The following is a 14844-nucleotide window of genomic DNA, read 5'->3' on the forward strand; positions in this document are numbered from 1 at the left end:
GGAGAATTTATGAGGAAATATATTGTACAGAATGAGAAGGACTGGAGGGATTGTGACTTGCACCATTAGAGGAAATGAGAACATTGTTAAAAATAACAGATCCATTAAAATAAAGAATGCTATTCCTCCCTCTTTCCATTAGTTGGTAAATTATTCTCTTACATATTTCCTACGTAGCAATTAGTCAATGAACATTTATTAAATACCATTATGAAGGGGCAGCTGGGTGGCCCAGTGGGTAGAGTGCCGACCCTGGATTCAGGAGGACCTGAGTTCATATCCAACCTCAGATACTTAATAATTGCCTAGCTGTGTGACCTTGGGCATTTTATGACTTACATAAGGACATTTATGCCTTACATAAATTTAAAAAATTGAAAATATAAATAAATAAATACCATTATGAAGCATACACCATGCTAAACCAGAATAACCTAATCCATCTAAGTTTACCTATGCCTTGCCATGTGACCTGCCATTGTTCCTCTAAGACCTCTGTATCTTTTCCTCTGACTTACAATTGAATGCTCCTAGATGCACTCTTTCCCACAATTAGAATGTGAATTCCTTGAGAATAGGGATGGTCTGCTTTTTCTATTTAGTGGTGCATGTGTAGACTCCTGCATCTAGTGTCAGGTAGAGTCATGTTTAAATCTGGCCTCAGAATTTTATTATCTCCTAATCTTTGTATATCACAGTTTATTCATCTATAAGATGAAGATAATAGTACACAGGATTATTGTGAGGATAAAATGAGATAATATTTGTAAGGCACTTTGCAAATTTAAAGTGCTAAGTAATGCTAACTAGTGTAATTATTATTGTAATTAGTTGCCTTAATGCAAAACACATTACTTGACAAATTTTAATTACTTGGATAATTCTTGTTCATTTATTCATTCATGTGCTTTCAGTAATTCATGTAATACACTAAATTAGTGGCATGATGACAAGACATATATTTGTATCAGTTTTCCATGGTCACAACTCATTTTCAAGACTTTTTTGTTACTTTGTAAAGTAGAAAGGGAGTTTGATTTGGAGTTGTAGAAATTGAGTTTGAATTCTGGCTCTGCTACTTATATTACTTTAAGGAATTACTTAACTTATCAAGGCCTTCATTACTTATTGATTAGCTTGAGAAGGATTTTTAGATTTTATGACCTTTAAGGTCCTTTACATTTAATCCTAAGATTTGGAATATGAGAATTTGATCAGATAATATCTGCTGTAAAGATATATTTTCCCAATTAATCATTTTCCTTCTAATTCTAACTACATTTTTCCTTTGCATTAGCAATTAATATCATAAAATTTAATCTTATGTGATCCTTTATAGAAAGGGATCACCTTCTTGGTTTCAGGGAAAACTGGAAAATCATATCTGAATTGATGTAAACTGTAATGAGCAGAATCAGGAGAAATTTTTATATAATAAAGTTTGAAAGTCTTAAGGACTCTTATCAACACAATTAACCTGTCATTTTTCCAGAAAAGTAATAGTGATGTAGACTAGTTAGCTTCAGATAGATAATGAACTCAGTATAGATTGAGACATACTCTTTTTGGCCAACCTGGGGACCTACTTGACTAAACACACACACACACACACACACACACACACACACACACACACACATATTTGCAATAGGGGATCTTGCTTTGTTTTCTTCCTTTCTCAGTGGCATGAGAAAGCAAGAGATAGGATAGAGAATAGACTGATTTTTAATATTTAAAAATAATTTTAAAAAGTAAAAGAAAGGTATTGCCCTTTCTTTTCTAAATTGTTTATGACTACAAATATATACTATGTATAATATACATATAAATATAAGCACATTTATGTATATCTATATATATGAATTTGTATAACATGTTTATAATGTTCATTTAGAACATATTGTATTATGTGATATAAAATGTTCTAAATCTAATTTCTATCAGTCTACTTTTGGGTAAAGCTAGTCTTACAATGATCTTTGATTTCATCGATTTGAGAGATTTTCTTTGACACTGGGAGTATTTTAGTGGAGAACTCTAATTGTTTCCCTGAATTCCCTTGTCCTCATAATGTAAAAACCATTCTGTGTTACTAGCATAACATTTCCTTGATAGCATCTTTATTCCTATTATTCTTTTAAGCTCCTCATTGGTTATATATTGCAACCCATTCACACCCATTTTGTACTTCTCCAATGCTCTATAATTCATCATTAATTCTTCAGAGACTATTGTATTATATATTTAGCTACATATACAAATATTAATAGAATTTTGGGATTTGGGACTTTATTTCCATAGGAAGTATGGAGTAATCAAAGGAATTTTGGAACTTTTAGTAGACAATCCAACCTACTTTCCTTCTGTTCATTCCAGGACCAACTTCTCTCTTTTTATTGCCTTTTTAAGATTTATATACTAATTTTTAAAAAAATTATAGCCTTTCTATAAGAATACATATAACAATCTGGAGAATAGATTTGTTATCTACTTGTACTTTCCTATGTGGATGATTCTACCAAATCTTTTGAACAGTTTGGTCTTGCAGTGGACCAGGACTTTGTGCAATGCAATGTCACATATAGACTAGAGAATTTCATCATCTTCAACTTGTACTCTGCTGTGAATGCCCTCCATTGCAGTAGGAAATGCATTTGGCAAGATATTTATTCCTTTTAGGCCTTGCGTGAAAATTATAAGAGGCTCATTGAATTGTGTTCTAATTTTGACAAATGACCAGAAGATACTTTTTTGGAAAAGACTCTTTATAGTAAAGATTAATATAACAAATTGTTCTGACCATCAAGGACAGAGGAACCAAAAATAGTCAGATTGTACCAATCACAATTATAATAGTAATGAGGGATCAACGTCCAAAATATCTAAATAAGAGAAGGTTGACAAAGATCTGTTTAAAAAAAAAGTCTAGGGGCGGCTAGGTGGCGCAGTGGATAAAGCACCAGCCCTGGAATCAGGAGTACCTGGGTTCAAATCCGGTCTCAGACACTTAATAATTACCTAGCTGTGTGGCCTTGGGCAAGCCACTTAACCCCATTACCTTGAAAAATCTAAAAAAAAAGTCTTAGAACTTCTGAGGTAACCTAAAAAAGTAACAGAAAAATCAGCTGTTAATCTACATACTTACTTTTCTACCTGTACATTTTTTTATGTAAGTCATATACAGGAACCAAATGGATCCTTTTAAAAGGCATTAGTAGGAAATAAGAGGACTTTAGCAAGCATTATTTAAGAATAGACCTTAATTAGGAAAATGTGGAGATTATAAGATTTTAAAAGAATTTGATCAATTAGAGCAAAATATTTTCTATCTATAGGCATGCATATGAGAAGGCATCTGCTAATGTCTTTCAAATATGAGATTTTGTGTCTCAGGTTTTAAGGTTATATTCATAACTTAATTTAAATTTAAAAACATAAGCTAAGTTTTAATCACTTTAGTATTATAATAGGATGGTGTTTTGTACACAATAAACTTATTAAATGCTTTTCCAGATATACATGCATGGATAAAAATAATATTTATGATTGAGCATTCAAATACATAGTCACTAATTTTTTTTTAAAGTTCCCTGGGCTCACATCCCAATGAAATATAAGCCATGCAGGCTTACAAGTCACACATAAAAACATATGATTCTCCCATTTAATATGATAGATATATATTTCAGAAATATACTATTAAAGATTGTTCATATGTAAAAATTTAAATGTCTTTGAATTGCTGCAACAACTTGACTGACTGCTTGTAGAAGCCTATGTTTCTTTGATTGGTTTGGAAAGGGATTGATGAATAGATTTGATGTATACATTGGATTGCAGACTTTAAAAAGAATCATCTATACCCACAGAACCAAAAATCAATAAACAAGCAATTTTTTTTCTACAAGTCCATAGTTCTGAATTAGTAGTATGAATTACTTTATTCAAATTAGTCAGTAAACTAATGATTATAAATAAGAACTCAGTCCTTTTTCTTCAGTTTCCTTTAAATTCTTCATAATCCTGATATTAAAATATACTATCATAGAAATCAGTGTCAAACTACCTTAAAACTGTACTTTAATTAGAAATTAGAAAAAAGAAAATCCAATGTTTCAAAATTATTTGAAACCCTTTAGAATGGATCCAAATGATCCTCATTATTAAATACCAGATTTTATAGAACAAATTACAAAACTGACTCATGATCTCAATATCTTTAGTTCATAGATGATAAAGTACTTAGTGCCAACAGTTGAAAAAGTCAATTGAGAAAATGACCAAATGGAAGTGTTTCTCCCTGGGAGTCCAGGAAATGATCTGTATTTTGTTTGCGATTCATGAGATGGTAAGAATCAGCAGAAAAAAAACAGGAAGGAAGTGAGCAGAAAGTTGGAATTACTTCACTGGAATGTTATTTTAAAAACTTCCTAAGGTGAATTGCTTTGAATCTCTGAATAAATGATGAGCATAGTTCTTTTGAAAAAGATGATCTCCTTCCTGAAGAAAAGACAAAGAAGGGGTACACATCTTAAGAATAAATATGAGAAAGGTGCTATTTTGTTGTTGTCAGTTTTCAGTCATATACAAATGTCACTTCGATTGTAGTTTTCTTGGCAATGACACTGGAGTGGTTTGCTGTTCCTTCTTTAGTTCATTGTACATACATATTAGAAACTGAGATAAAAAGAGTTAAATGACTTGGGTCTGAGGTGGTTTGAACTCATGAAGATGAGTTTTACTCCAGGACTAGCACTCTTTCCACTGTGCCACTTATTTTATGAAGTTTTAAATATTACTACAAGTGAGATGAACAATTTAAAACATTCCAGCAAATAAAGAGGAGTCATCTACTGTTATTTGTTACAGATAAAATATTACATTTATTACCAAAATTAACAAATGAGAACTTAATATAAATATCTAATTTCTTATATTTAGTCATTTTAATTTATGCAGCTACATCATATAGTATATATTTACAAATAATATATAAAATAATATATTAATATATGTTGAAATATTATAAAATATATAATAGACAAATAACATATATAGTTTAACTTTGCCATTGGCCTATTATATTTGAGGACTTACATTTTTGATGCTTTTTAGTTTTTAATTTCATTATTCATATTTTTCCATAGTAATATTCTCATATAATCTGTGATATAAATGGACTGATATAAGATATACAAAAGGAAGCTGCTATGAATAGCAAGCAACTCAAGAATATTAAAGCCCATTTCATTTCCAAGTCAGCAAAGAGAATTACTAAAAAAAATATAAAAAAATTTTTTAAGTAAAGTATATTTTACATCTAAGTACCCAATAGCTATTTTTAGATTGATTTACTGAGTTTAAATAATGGGTGAAAGTTGAGCTCAAAGATAGTCAATCAATAAACCTTTATTGAATATCAACTAATATTCTACACTGTGCTTAAAACTAGGAATAAAAATATGAAAAAGAAAGACAATCCCTTCTCTCAAGATTACAATCTAACCAAGGGAAAAACAACACACAAAAGGAGGCTGAAAAACAGGAATTGAGAATAGGAAGGTACACAGCACAAGGCCATGATAGAGAAGGCCAAAGAAGTGCAGCCAAGTGAGAAATGAAGAGATGACTTACCATGATGCTCTTCTTAAATAGAAATTCTGGGAGAAGCTCTGGATCCTCCATTCAGAGATAATACCTTTCTGGTCAAATACTTCAGTTGTTTAGGCCTGAGGAATAAAGAAACAAGCTATAGAATTTTAAAAAACTGATAGCGACTTTAAAAAAGATGTAGATATTCAATATAGTATTAGAAATGCTAGCTATAGCAATAAGAGAGAAAAATTAAGGAATCAGAATTGGCAAGGAAGCAAATTTTCTCTCTTTGCAGATGATATGATGATATATTTAGAGTACCCAAGAAAATCATCGAACAAACTCCTTGAAACAATCAACAAATTCAGCAAAGGAGCAGGGACAAAATAAACCCACATAAATTATCAGCATTTCTACACATGAACAAAACCCAAAAAACAAGAGATAGAAAGAGAAATTCCATTTAAAGTAACTATAGCCTACATCAAATACTTGGGAATTTACCTCCCAAGAAAAACCCAGAAACTGTGGGAACACGACTTTAAAGCACTTCTCATGAAAATAAAGTCAGATCCAAATAATTGTAAAAATATCAATTGTTCATGGTTAAGTTGAGCTAATATAATCAAAATGACAATTCTACCCAAATTACCAATTAAACTACCACATATTTACTGAGCTAGAAAGAAATAGTAAGAAAATTCATCTGGAGCAAAAGGTCAACAATAGTTAGAGAACTGATGAAAAAAAATGTAAAGGAAGTGGTCTAGATCTACCATATCTAAAACTATACTATAAAGCAGCAGTCATCAAAACTGCCTGGTACTGGTTAAGAAATAGAGTGGATTAGGATAGGGCCAAAGGAAACTGCAGTAAATGGCTACAGCAATCTATGGTTTGACAAACCTAAAAACATCAGTTTCTGGATAAGAACTTACTATTTAACAAAAATTGTTGGGAAAACTGGAAATTAGTTTGGCAAAAACTAGGCATAGACCCACATTTCACACCCTATACGAAAACTGGGTACAGGATTTAGATATAAACGGCAACAACCATAGATAAATTAATAGACAAAGAAATATTCTATCTATCAGAACTAAGGAGAGGGGATAAATTTATGATGAAACAAGATGCAAATTAAATGCAAAAATGAATGATTTTGACTGTTAAATTAAGAAGGCTTTGCACTAGTAAAATCAATGCTGCCAAAATTAGAAGGAAAACAGAAAGCTGGGAAAATCTTCACAACTAGGATTTCTTTTGTGTGTTTGTGTGTGTGTGTCTCGAATTTTTTTTATTTTTTGTACATCTTTTTTAAAAAAACATCTTTAATTTATTTACACATTACTAAAATGTTATTTCTTGGATGGGGGGGGGGGTTGCAAGGCAATGGGATTAAGTGATTTGCCCAAAGTTACATGGCTAGGTAATTATTAAGTGTCTGAGATCAGATTTGAACTCAGGTCCTCCTGACTCCAGAACAGTGCTCTATCCACTGCACTACCTACCCTACCCTAAAAATATTCTTATTTAAGAGAAAACATAATACCCCCCCACCCCCCACAAAAATATAAAACCTCAGGAGAATAAAATAAAAGAGAAAAATATGTTTTTCAGTCTGTGTCCCAATACCATCAGCTAGCTACAGATCTCATTTTTTATTCATAAAATCCATTATAAAAGTTACTTCCATATATTTCCATATTTGCTGTTATTGATTGTAATTCCCTCAATCCATTCCTCCCCACTACCATCTATTATATTTTCTCTCTCCTTTCATTCTGTCCCTCTTCAAAAATGTGTCGTGGGGCAGCCGAGCACACTGGACAGAGCACCAGCCCTGGGACCAAGAGGCCCCAAGCCTACATCCCACCCCAGAGACCCAGCAACCACCCAGCCCTGTGAACAAGCCACCCAATCCAGCACCTTGCAAAAAAGTAAAAAAGAAAATATGTTATATCTAACTATCCTCTCCTATGATTTAACCATTCCTCTATCACCCACATCCCCCTTCCCCTCCCCCAGTCCCCATCATACCATCTCCTTTTTCTTCTAGATGTCTATTGAGTGTGTATGTTGTTTCCTCTCTGAGTCATTTCCAATAAGAATGAAGGCTCCCCTCATATCCCCTTGCCTTCCCCACTTCCATACCATTGCAAAAGCTATATGAAATATCTTAGACTATTCTAGCTCTCTTTTCTCTTACTCCCAGTACATTTCCCTTTCACCCATTGACTCCATTTTTATCTTCAAATTCAACTCTCTCCTGTGCCTCAACTATAAAATCTCTTTCTACTTGTTCTATTAAATGAGAAGGTTTATTTGAATATTATCAGTATCATCTTTCCATGCAGAAATACACACAGTTCATCATCATTAAGTCCCTCATAATTTACCCTTCTCATCCCCCCTCTTTATGCTTCACTTGAGTCCTGTACTTGAAGATCAAACTTTCTGTTCAGCTCTGGTTGTTTCAACAGGAACATTTGAAATTCCCCTGTTTCACTGAAAGTCCATCTTTTCCCCTGGAAAAGGATGTTCAGTTTTGCTGGGTAGTTAATTCTCAGTTGCATTCCAAGCTCTTTTGCCTTATAGAACATTATATTCCAATCCCTACAATTCCTTAATGTAGATGCTGTTAAATCATGTGTGACCTTGATTGCAGATCCATGATATTTGAATTGTGTCCTTCTGGCTGCTTGTAATATTTTCTCTTTGACTTGGAAGTTCTGGAACTTGACTATAATATTCCTGGGGGTTGTTTTTTGGGGATCTCTTTCTGGGAAGATCAGTGGATTCTCTCAATTTCTATTTTGCCCTCTGCTTCTAGGATATCAGGGCAATTTTCCTGTAGAATTTTTTTTAAATGAGATCAAGGCTTTTTTTCCTGATCATGACTTTTAGGTAGCCCAACAGTTTTTAAATTATCTTTATGAGATCTATTTTCCAGATCAGTTGTTTCTCAATAGTTCACATTTTCTTCTAGTTTTTCATGGTTTTGGTGTTGATTTATTGTGTCTTGAGGTCTCACAACATCATCAGCTTCCTTTAGCTCCATTCTACATCTGAAGGATTTGTTTTCCTCAGAGAGCTTTCTTATCTCCTTTTCTATCTGTCCAATTCTTCTTTTTAAAGCATTCTTCTCTTCAATAATTTTTGAAATTTTTTATTCATTTGACCTAAGCTGGGGATTGCCATATTATTTTCTTCAGCATTTTTTTTGGATCACCTTGACTAAAATGCTGACTTTGTTTTCATGCTTTTCCTGCATCTCTCATTTCTTTTCCCAATATTTCTTTTATCTCCCTTACTTGATTTTCAAAATCTGTTTTAGCTATGTCATAGTCTGAGCACAACTTCTGTATTTCTTGGAGTCTTTAGCTGCAAAAGCTTGGACTTTCTCATCTTTAGATTGAATATTTTGATCCTCCATGGGACCAAAGTAATTGTCTATGGTCAGGTTCCTTTTTTCCTCTTTATTCATTTCCCCAGTCTGTGCCTGGTTTGGAGGTGTTTCCTGTGTGTTATTGGAACACCCCCACAAAGACCTCAGTATGTGAGGCTTTGACTGCTCTCCTGGTCTGTTGACTGACCATTAGCTTACCCCTCTAACCCAGGACTGTGAGGGGGTTGGTCTCTGCTCTATGGGGGGACCTAGACTGCAACCAGGGTCTAAATATGGTTAAATTTCCAGAGTCCTATCCCAGGGACAGGGGACAGACCTCGGCATGACCTGAGCACTCAGGGTACAGCTGCTGGGAGGCTCTCTGCTGGGCAGCTCTATGGGCCTGCTTCTGTTTCCTGGGATCTGGGCTGCACTGAGTGCTTTGGCTGGGGCTGAGGGGGGCCAGACTGGCCTGGGCTTCATGCTTGCTCTGGCAGAGGTCTCTGCTGATCTTCCAAGTTGTGCTTGATGCTACCTGGGGTACAGATCAGGAAATTGCTTCTGCTGCTGGGAGCAGGCACTCCCAGGTGCCCTGGGGCTATTTCCAAGAGACTGAAGCTCCTTCTCCCCAAAATTCTACCCCCTCCAACTCTGTTGAACAGAGCCTGCCCACTGTTTTCCAGGTTACCTTAGGCTGGAGAATTGCCTCACTGGATCTTTCTGTGGGTTCTCTTTTGAAAATTTAGAGTCATAATTTTAAAGTTTTTGAAATATTTTGAGAAAGCACATAACAGAGGCTGTATTCCTGCTTCCATCTTGGCTCCACCCCCTAGGAGTTATGATAACGTTCTCATTTCTAAAATATATAGAGAATTACATCAAATTTATAATGTTGCAAGTCATTCCCCAATTGACAGATGGTCAAAGAATGTGAATAGACAGTTTTCAAGTGAAGAAATCAAAACTTTATATAATATGAAAAAATGCTCCAAATCATCATTGATTAGAGAAATACAAATTAAAACAACAAATACTTCACACCAATCAGAATAGCCAAGATGAGAAAAAGGGAAAATGATCAATGTTGGAGAGGTTGTAGGAGGATTGGGACATTGATACGTTGCTGGTGGAGTTGTGCATGAATCTAGCCATTTTAGAGAGCAATATGGAACTATGCCCAAAGAGTAAAAAAAAATGTTCATTCCCCTTTGACCCAACAATTCTAATTCTAGGCCAATATCCAGAAGAAATCGTAAAAAGTCGAAAAGTCCCACATGTTCTAAAATATTCCTAGCAGCTCTTTTTTTGTGGTGGCATAGAATTGGAAATTGAGGGTATGCCCATCAATTGGGAAATGGCCAAACATTTATGGTAAATAAGTACTATGGAATATTATTGTTCCATAAGAAGCCATAAATGGTCAGACTTTAGAGAAGCATGGAATGATCTCCAGGATCTGATGCTGAGCGAAGGGAGTAGAACCCAGAGAACAATGTACACATTAATAACAACATTGTGAGATGAATAACCTTGATGGAAGCAGCTCCCTCAACAGTTCAGAGAGCTAGGACACCTGTATTAGAGTGGCTTTAGACAACCTGATGAATGCTTTATAAAAATTATATCTTATGTATCTCTTTCCCTTAATCCTAATTCCTCACCAAAAATGACTACTCTGTAAACATGCTTATCAGAAATATGTATGTACAATGATAAACTGACCATTCTGCTGAGTGGATTGGGGTGGAAAGGGAGGGTGGAAGGAAATTTTGTTACTTAAAAATATACATGCACATATAGATGAAAAAATAATTAATTAAGAGATGTAGAGAAATCAGTATGTCAAATGAGAAATAGAGCTATTTAATCTCTAAGTAGATTAGATTATAATAGTGACAAAAATGTCACTTCTTCAGCTGCAGTATTTTATTGTTGAACTTTTTATAATGATCCTTTACCACTGAGGCATTTCTGGAATTCTTTTCCAGTCTTTCTCAGTTTTAGTATCTTCCTTCTAGTAATCATTTTCTAGTTATCATATAAATATATATATATAATATATATATATATATAATATATATATATATATATAGTTTTTTTTCTTTGCAAGTTATCACCCATTAGATTGTCTTTTGCCTCTTTTGGAACCTCCTATACGTAGCACTGTGCCTGGTACATATCTGCTTAATAATTGATTCTTGATTGATATAACCAAGCAAGAATAGAAGCAATTACATAAGATAACATAGATGAAAGCTTCTAGAGGCAAGGACTGTCTCTTGACTCTTTTGGTGTGCCTCAAAAGAATTTCAAATGACTTTGAAATATTTGCTGTCAGGAGACTTAAGTGTGAGGTATCACAGTTAACTGTACCTTTTGCTTACGTGATTGATATGTGATGTGTCCAAAACTTCCTTGTTCAAAGAGAAAAATGGAAAGATTGTAAACTTTTCTGAAATGTTTGAGCCTAGACAAACATGGACTGCTAAACTGTCATACTTCCCAAACGTGCACCAGTTTTTTTCACCAGCTAGAGATGTCTGTAAGATATCCTTCAATTGGACTAGCTAGTGTCTAATTGATGGATCAGTGCAGTCTCCTATAGTGTTTCCTACCATTCTCCTTCATAGTGTTGATTTTAAAGATCTAGCAATCAGAGTCATCATTTTAATGGGAGAAAGGCATTCTGCTCCCCCTCCTTTAGGTTCTTAGTTTATGTGTGATGAGGGCAAGATTATGGTATGAGAATCAGTATTTTTTTCTCAGCTCACCTATTAAACCACATAAATGGGGGCTCATCCTCTTAGCATATCTATTACACTAGAGTTTTACCATAGTATTTGATTCATAGATTAGTTTACTTTTTAATATACTGTGTAATATTAATTTGCACACCACAAAGACTGACCAAAGCTTGAAAAGTTTATGTCTCATATCTCAGCACTGACCTAGGCTTATTATAAAAAAAATAGACTACCATGCAGTTTTTTGACATTTAAACTGACTTTCAGTACTGTTGAGTTTCCTTGTGTTTCCACTGTGAGAATGGCAAAGTGGTGGAATTGGAAGCCAGAATGCTAAAAATCACAATGAATTTTGTCCATTCATTTAATTCCTATTTTATTTGAAAATGCATATTAAAAGGTTATAGGCAATGAACTGGATGAAAAAGACAAACTCACCACCATGCTACCTACCCCCCCAAATGAATTTAACTGTTGTTATTATTAAATTTTGATTTCCATTGAAAGCTAAAAAGGTGAAATAGAAAAATATCCATGTTGACACATTCATTATAAATAGAACTTAAAAATTCTGCCTTTGATACTTAATAGCTATGTGATCAAAGGCTTTTTGAACCTAGTTCCTCATCTGTAAAATGAGAGGATTGGATTAGCTACCTTCTGAGATTCCTTCCCTCTTGAAATAGATGAACATAGGATCTTAAGATCCCAACAAATTGTAGCTTAATTGAATTTTCTTCTTGGAGAGGTAGAATGATTTTATTATGTTCATATAAAATCCTTTACTGAGCACTTGGTTATTTTTCCATTTCAATATTAAGGATAAAATAAACCACAGACCTCTATGAAGATAATTACAATCCATGTGAGAAAAGCTCTGTGGATGATGAGATAGAGAAACTTTTATGAAAAACTTACATACTTTAAATCAAAGTACTTTTTTCTGAATACTTTAAAGTATCATTAACTTTCATCCTAGGAACTTCAATGCAAAAATCAAATGGGAGGATATCAAAACCTTATTAGAAAAATATATTTCATATTAATTGCCCTTAGATAGGTGAGCCAATATAGTAATAGTCTATCTATTATAATAGCATATGATGAAATAGTATTTTACCTTATGTTTTTTTTTGCAAGGCAAATGGGGTTAAGTGGCTTGCCCAAGGCCACACAGCTAGGTAATTATTAAGTGTCTGAGACCAGATTTGAACCCAGGTACTCCTGACTCAAGGCTGGTGCTTTATCCACTCCAAAAAGAGCCTAGAAATAGATGGTAAAATAGAAATTGAAGCAGTTCACCAATCACCTCCTAATAAAGATCCCCTCCACCCTAAAAAAACTCCCAAGAATATTATAGCAAAATTCCAGAACTTCCAAGTCAAAGAGAAAATACTACAAGCAGCCAGAAAGAAACAATTTGATTGCCGTGGCACTACAGTCAGCATTATACAGGATTTGGTAGCATCTATATTAAGGGTTCGAAACACTTGGATTATGATATTCCCAAAGGCAAAGAGCTTGGATTACAACCAAAAATCAACCATACAGCAAAATTAAACATCCTCTTTCAGGGGAAAAGATGGACTTTAAATAAAACTGGGAACTTTCAAACTGTCCTGTTGAAATGATTAGAGCTGAACAGAAAATTTGATATTCAAGTACAGGATTCAGGTGAAGCATAGAGAAGATGGTTGGGAAGAGCTAATTGTGAGGGATTTGATGATGTTGAACCATGTGTATTCCTGCATGGGAAAAAGATAATGATAATGCATATGAACCTTCTCATTTATAAGAGCAGTTAGAAAGAGGTAGAGAAGGCACAGGAGGGAAATGAATATAATGGAATAATATAAAAATGGAGTCAATGAGTGAAAAAGGAATTTACTGGGAGAAAGGAGGAGATGTAGACTAAGATATTTCACATAAAAGTCAAGAAAAAGGTTTTGTAATGAAGTGGAAGAGGAGAAGGTGAGGGTAAAAGAGTGAGACTTCATTCTCATCAGAAATGGCTCAGAGAGGAAATAGCATACACACACTCAGTAGGGTGTAGAAATCTATCTCACTCTAGAAGAAAAAGGAGAGGAAAGGGATGGGAGAAAGAGGACAGGGGTGAGGGGGGGGGGGTATAGACAGTAGAAGAGAGGGAAGATCCTGGAAGAGGGTAGTCAGCTACAACATACTTCTGATGAGGGACAGGGTAAAAGGACAGAGATCATAGAATAAATGGCAGTAGGGAGGAATAGAATGGAGGGAAATACACTTAATAATAGCAACTGTGGGAAAAAATATCAAAGCAACTTCTTTCATGGACATATGATAAAGAATGCAATCCATCCCAGAGACAGAATGAAGTACACTTTTTTTCTTTCATTTTCTTTCTCCTTTTTTTTTTGGGGGGGGGGGAGAGTTTATGTTTACTTTCACAAGATTATTGTAGTAATGTGAAAATAAATAATTTTTAAAAGAATAAATAAAAGTCAATATGTGGTAATGTTCTCATTCAGTCAAAAACTACCTTCAATAATTCTTTGATTATTGATTTTAACACTGTTGCTTTCATTATTGTTTCAAAGATTGAAAAAGAGACAATGAAGGATACTATTTTCAAAGTAGTAGAAGAAGAAAGAAAAAGCTTGGAACAAGTTCATGCTAAAGAGAGAGAAATATGGAAAATTGAGCATGATAAAGATCAAGAAAATGTATCCCTGGCAATCCAAGAAGCTTTACAAGAACAAAGAAAAATAAGTCAGGTCAGTTGACAACTTCATGAAAATTTAACATAGTACTAACATTTGCCTTAGTCCCCTTCTGAACATTCTTATAAGGGTTTTTTCCTCTCTCTGGTTTATTTTTTTCCCTTTTAATCTACTCTATGTTGGTTTTAAATTTTATTTTATTTTTTCAATTACTTGCAAAGATAGTTTTCAGCATTCATCTTTTTGTAAGATTTTGAGTTCCACATTTTTCTCCATTCCTCTTATCTTCCCTCCCTTCCTCCTCTCCTTCTCATAGCATCTAGTAATCTGATATAGATTATACAAGTGCATTCATGTTTAACATATTTCCATGTAAGTCGTGTTGTGAAAGAAGAATCAGAGCTAAAGTGGGGGGGGT

The 14844-nt window shown here is 34.0% G+C and overlaps 1 protein-coding gene across 5 annotated transcripts in view; it reads left to right on the forward strand.

Moving 5' to 3' along the window:
• Positions 1-14282: 14282 nt before the first annotated feature.
• LOC141514700 (coiled-coil domain-containing protein 91-like) overlaps positions 14283-14844 on the forward strand; it is a 500695-nt gene continuing 500133 nt past the window's right edge. For 4 of the 5 annotated variants that reach the window (XM_074225709.1, XM_074225708.1, XM_074225711.1 and 1 more), the window contains exon 1: positions 14305-14480. In XM_074225709.1, the coding sequence (XP_074081810.1) occupies positions 14319-14480 (162 nt within the window). In that variant the 5' untranslated portion in view covers positions 14305-14318. Of the gene's footprint in view, positions 14481-14844 lie in introns of all 5 variants that reach the window. The other variant, XM_074225712.1, reaches the window with a different exon arrangement.

Source organism: Macrotis lagotis, chromosome 2 (genome assembly GCF_037893015.1).
Source record: "Macrotis lagotis isolate mMagLag1 chromosome 2, bilby.v1.9.chrom.fasta, whole genome shotgun sequence".
NCBI classification, from domain to species: domain Eukaryota; kingdom Metazoa; phylum Chordata; class Mammalia; order Peramelemorphia; family Peramelidae; genus Macrotis; species Macrotis lagotis.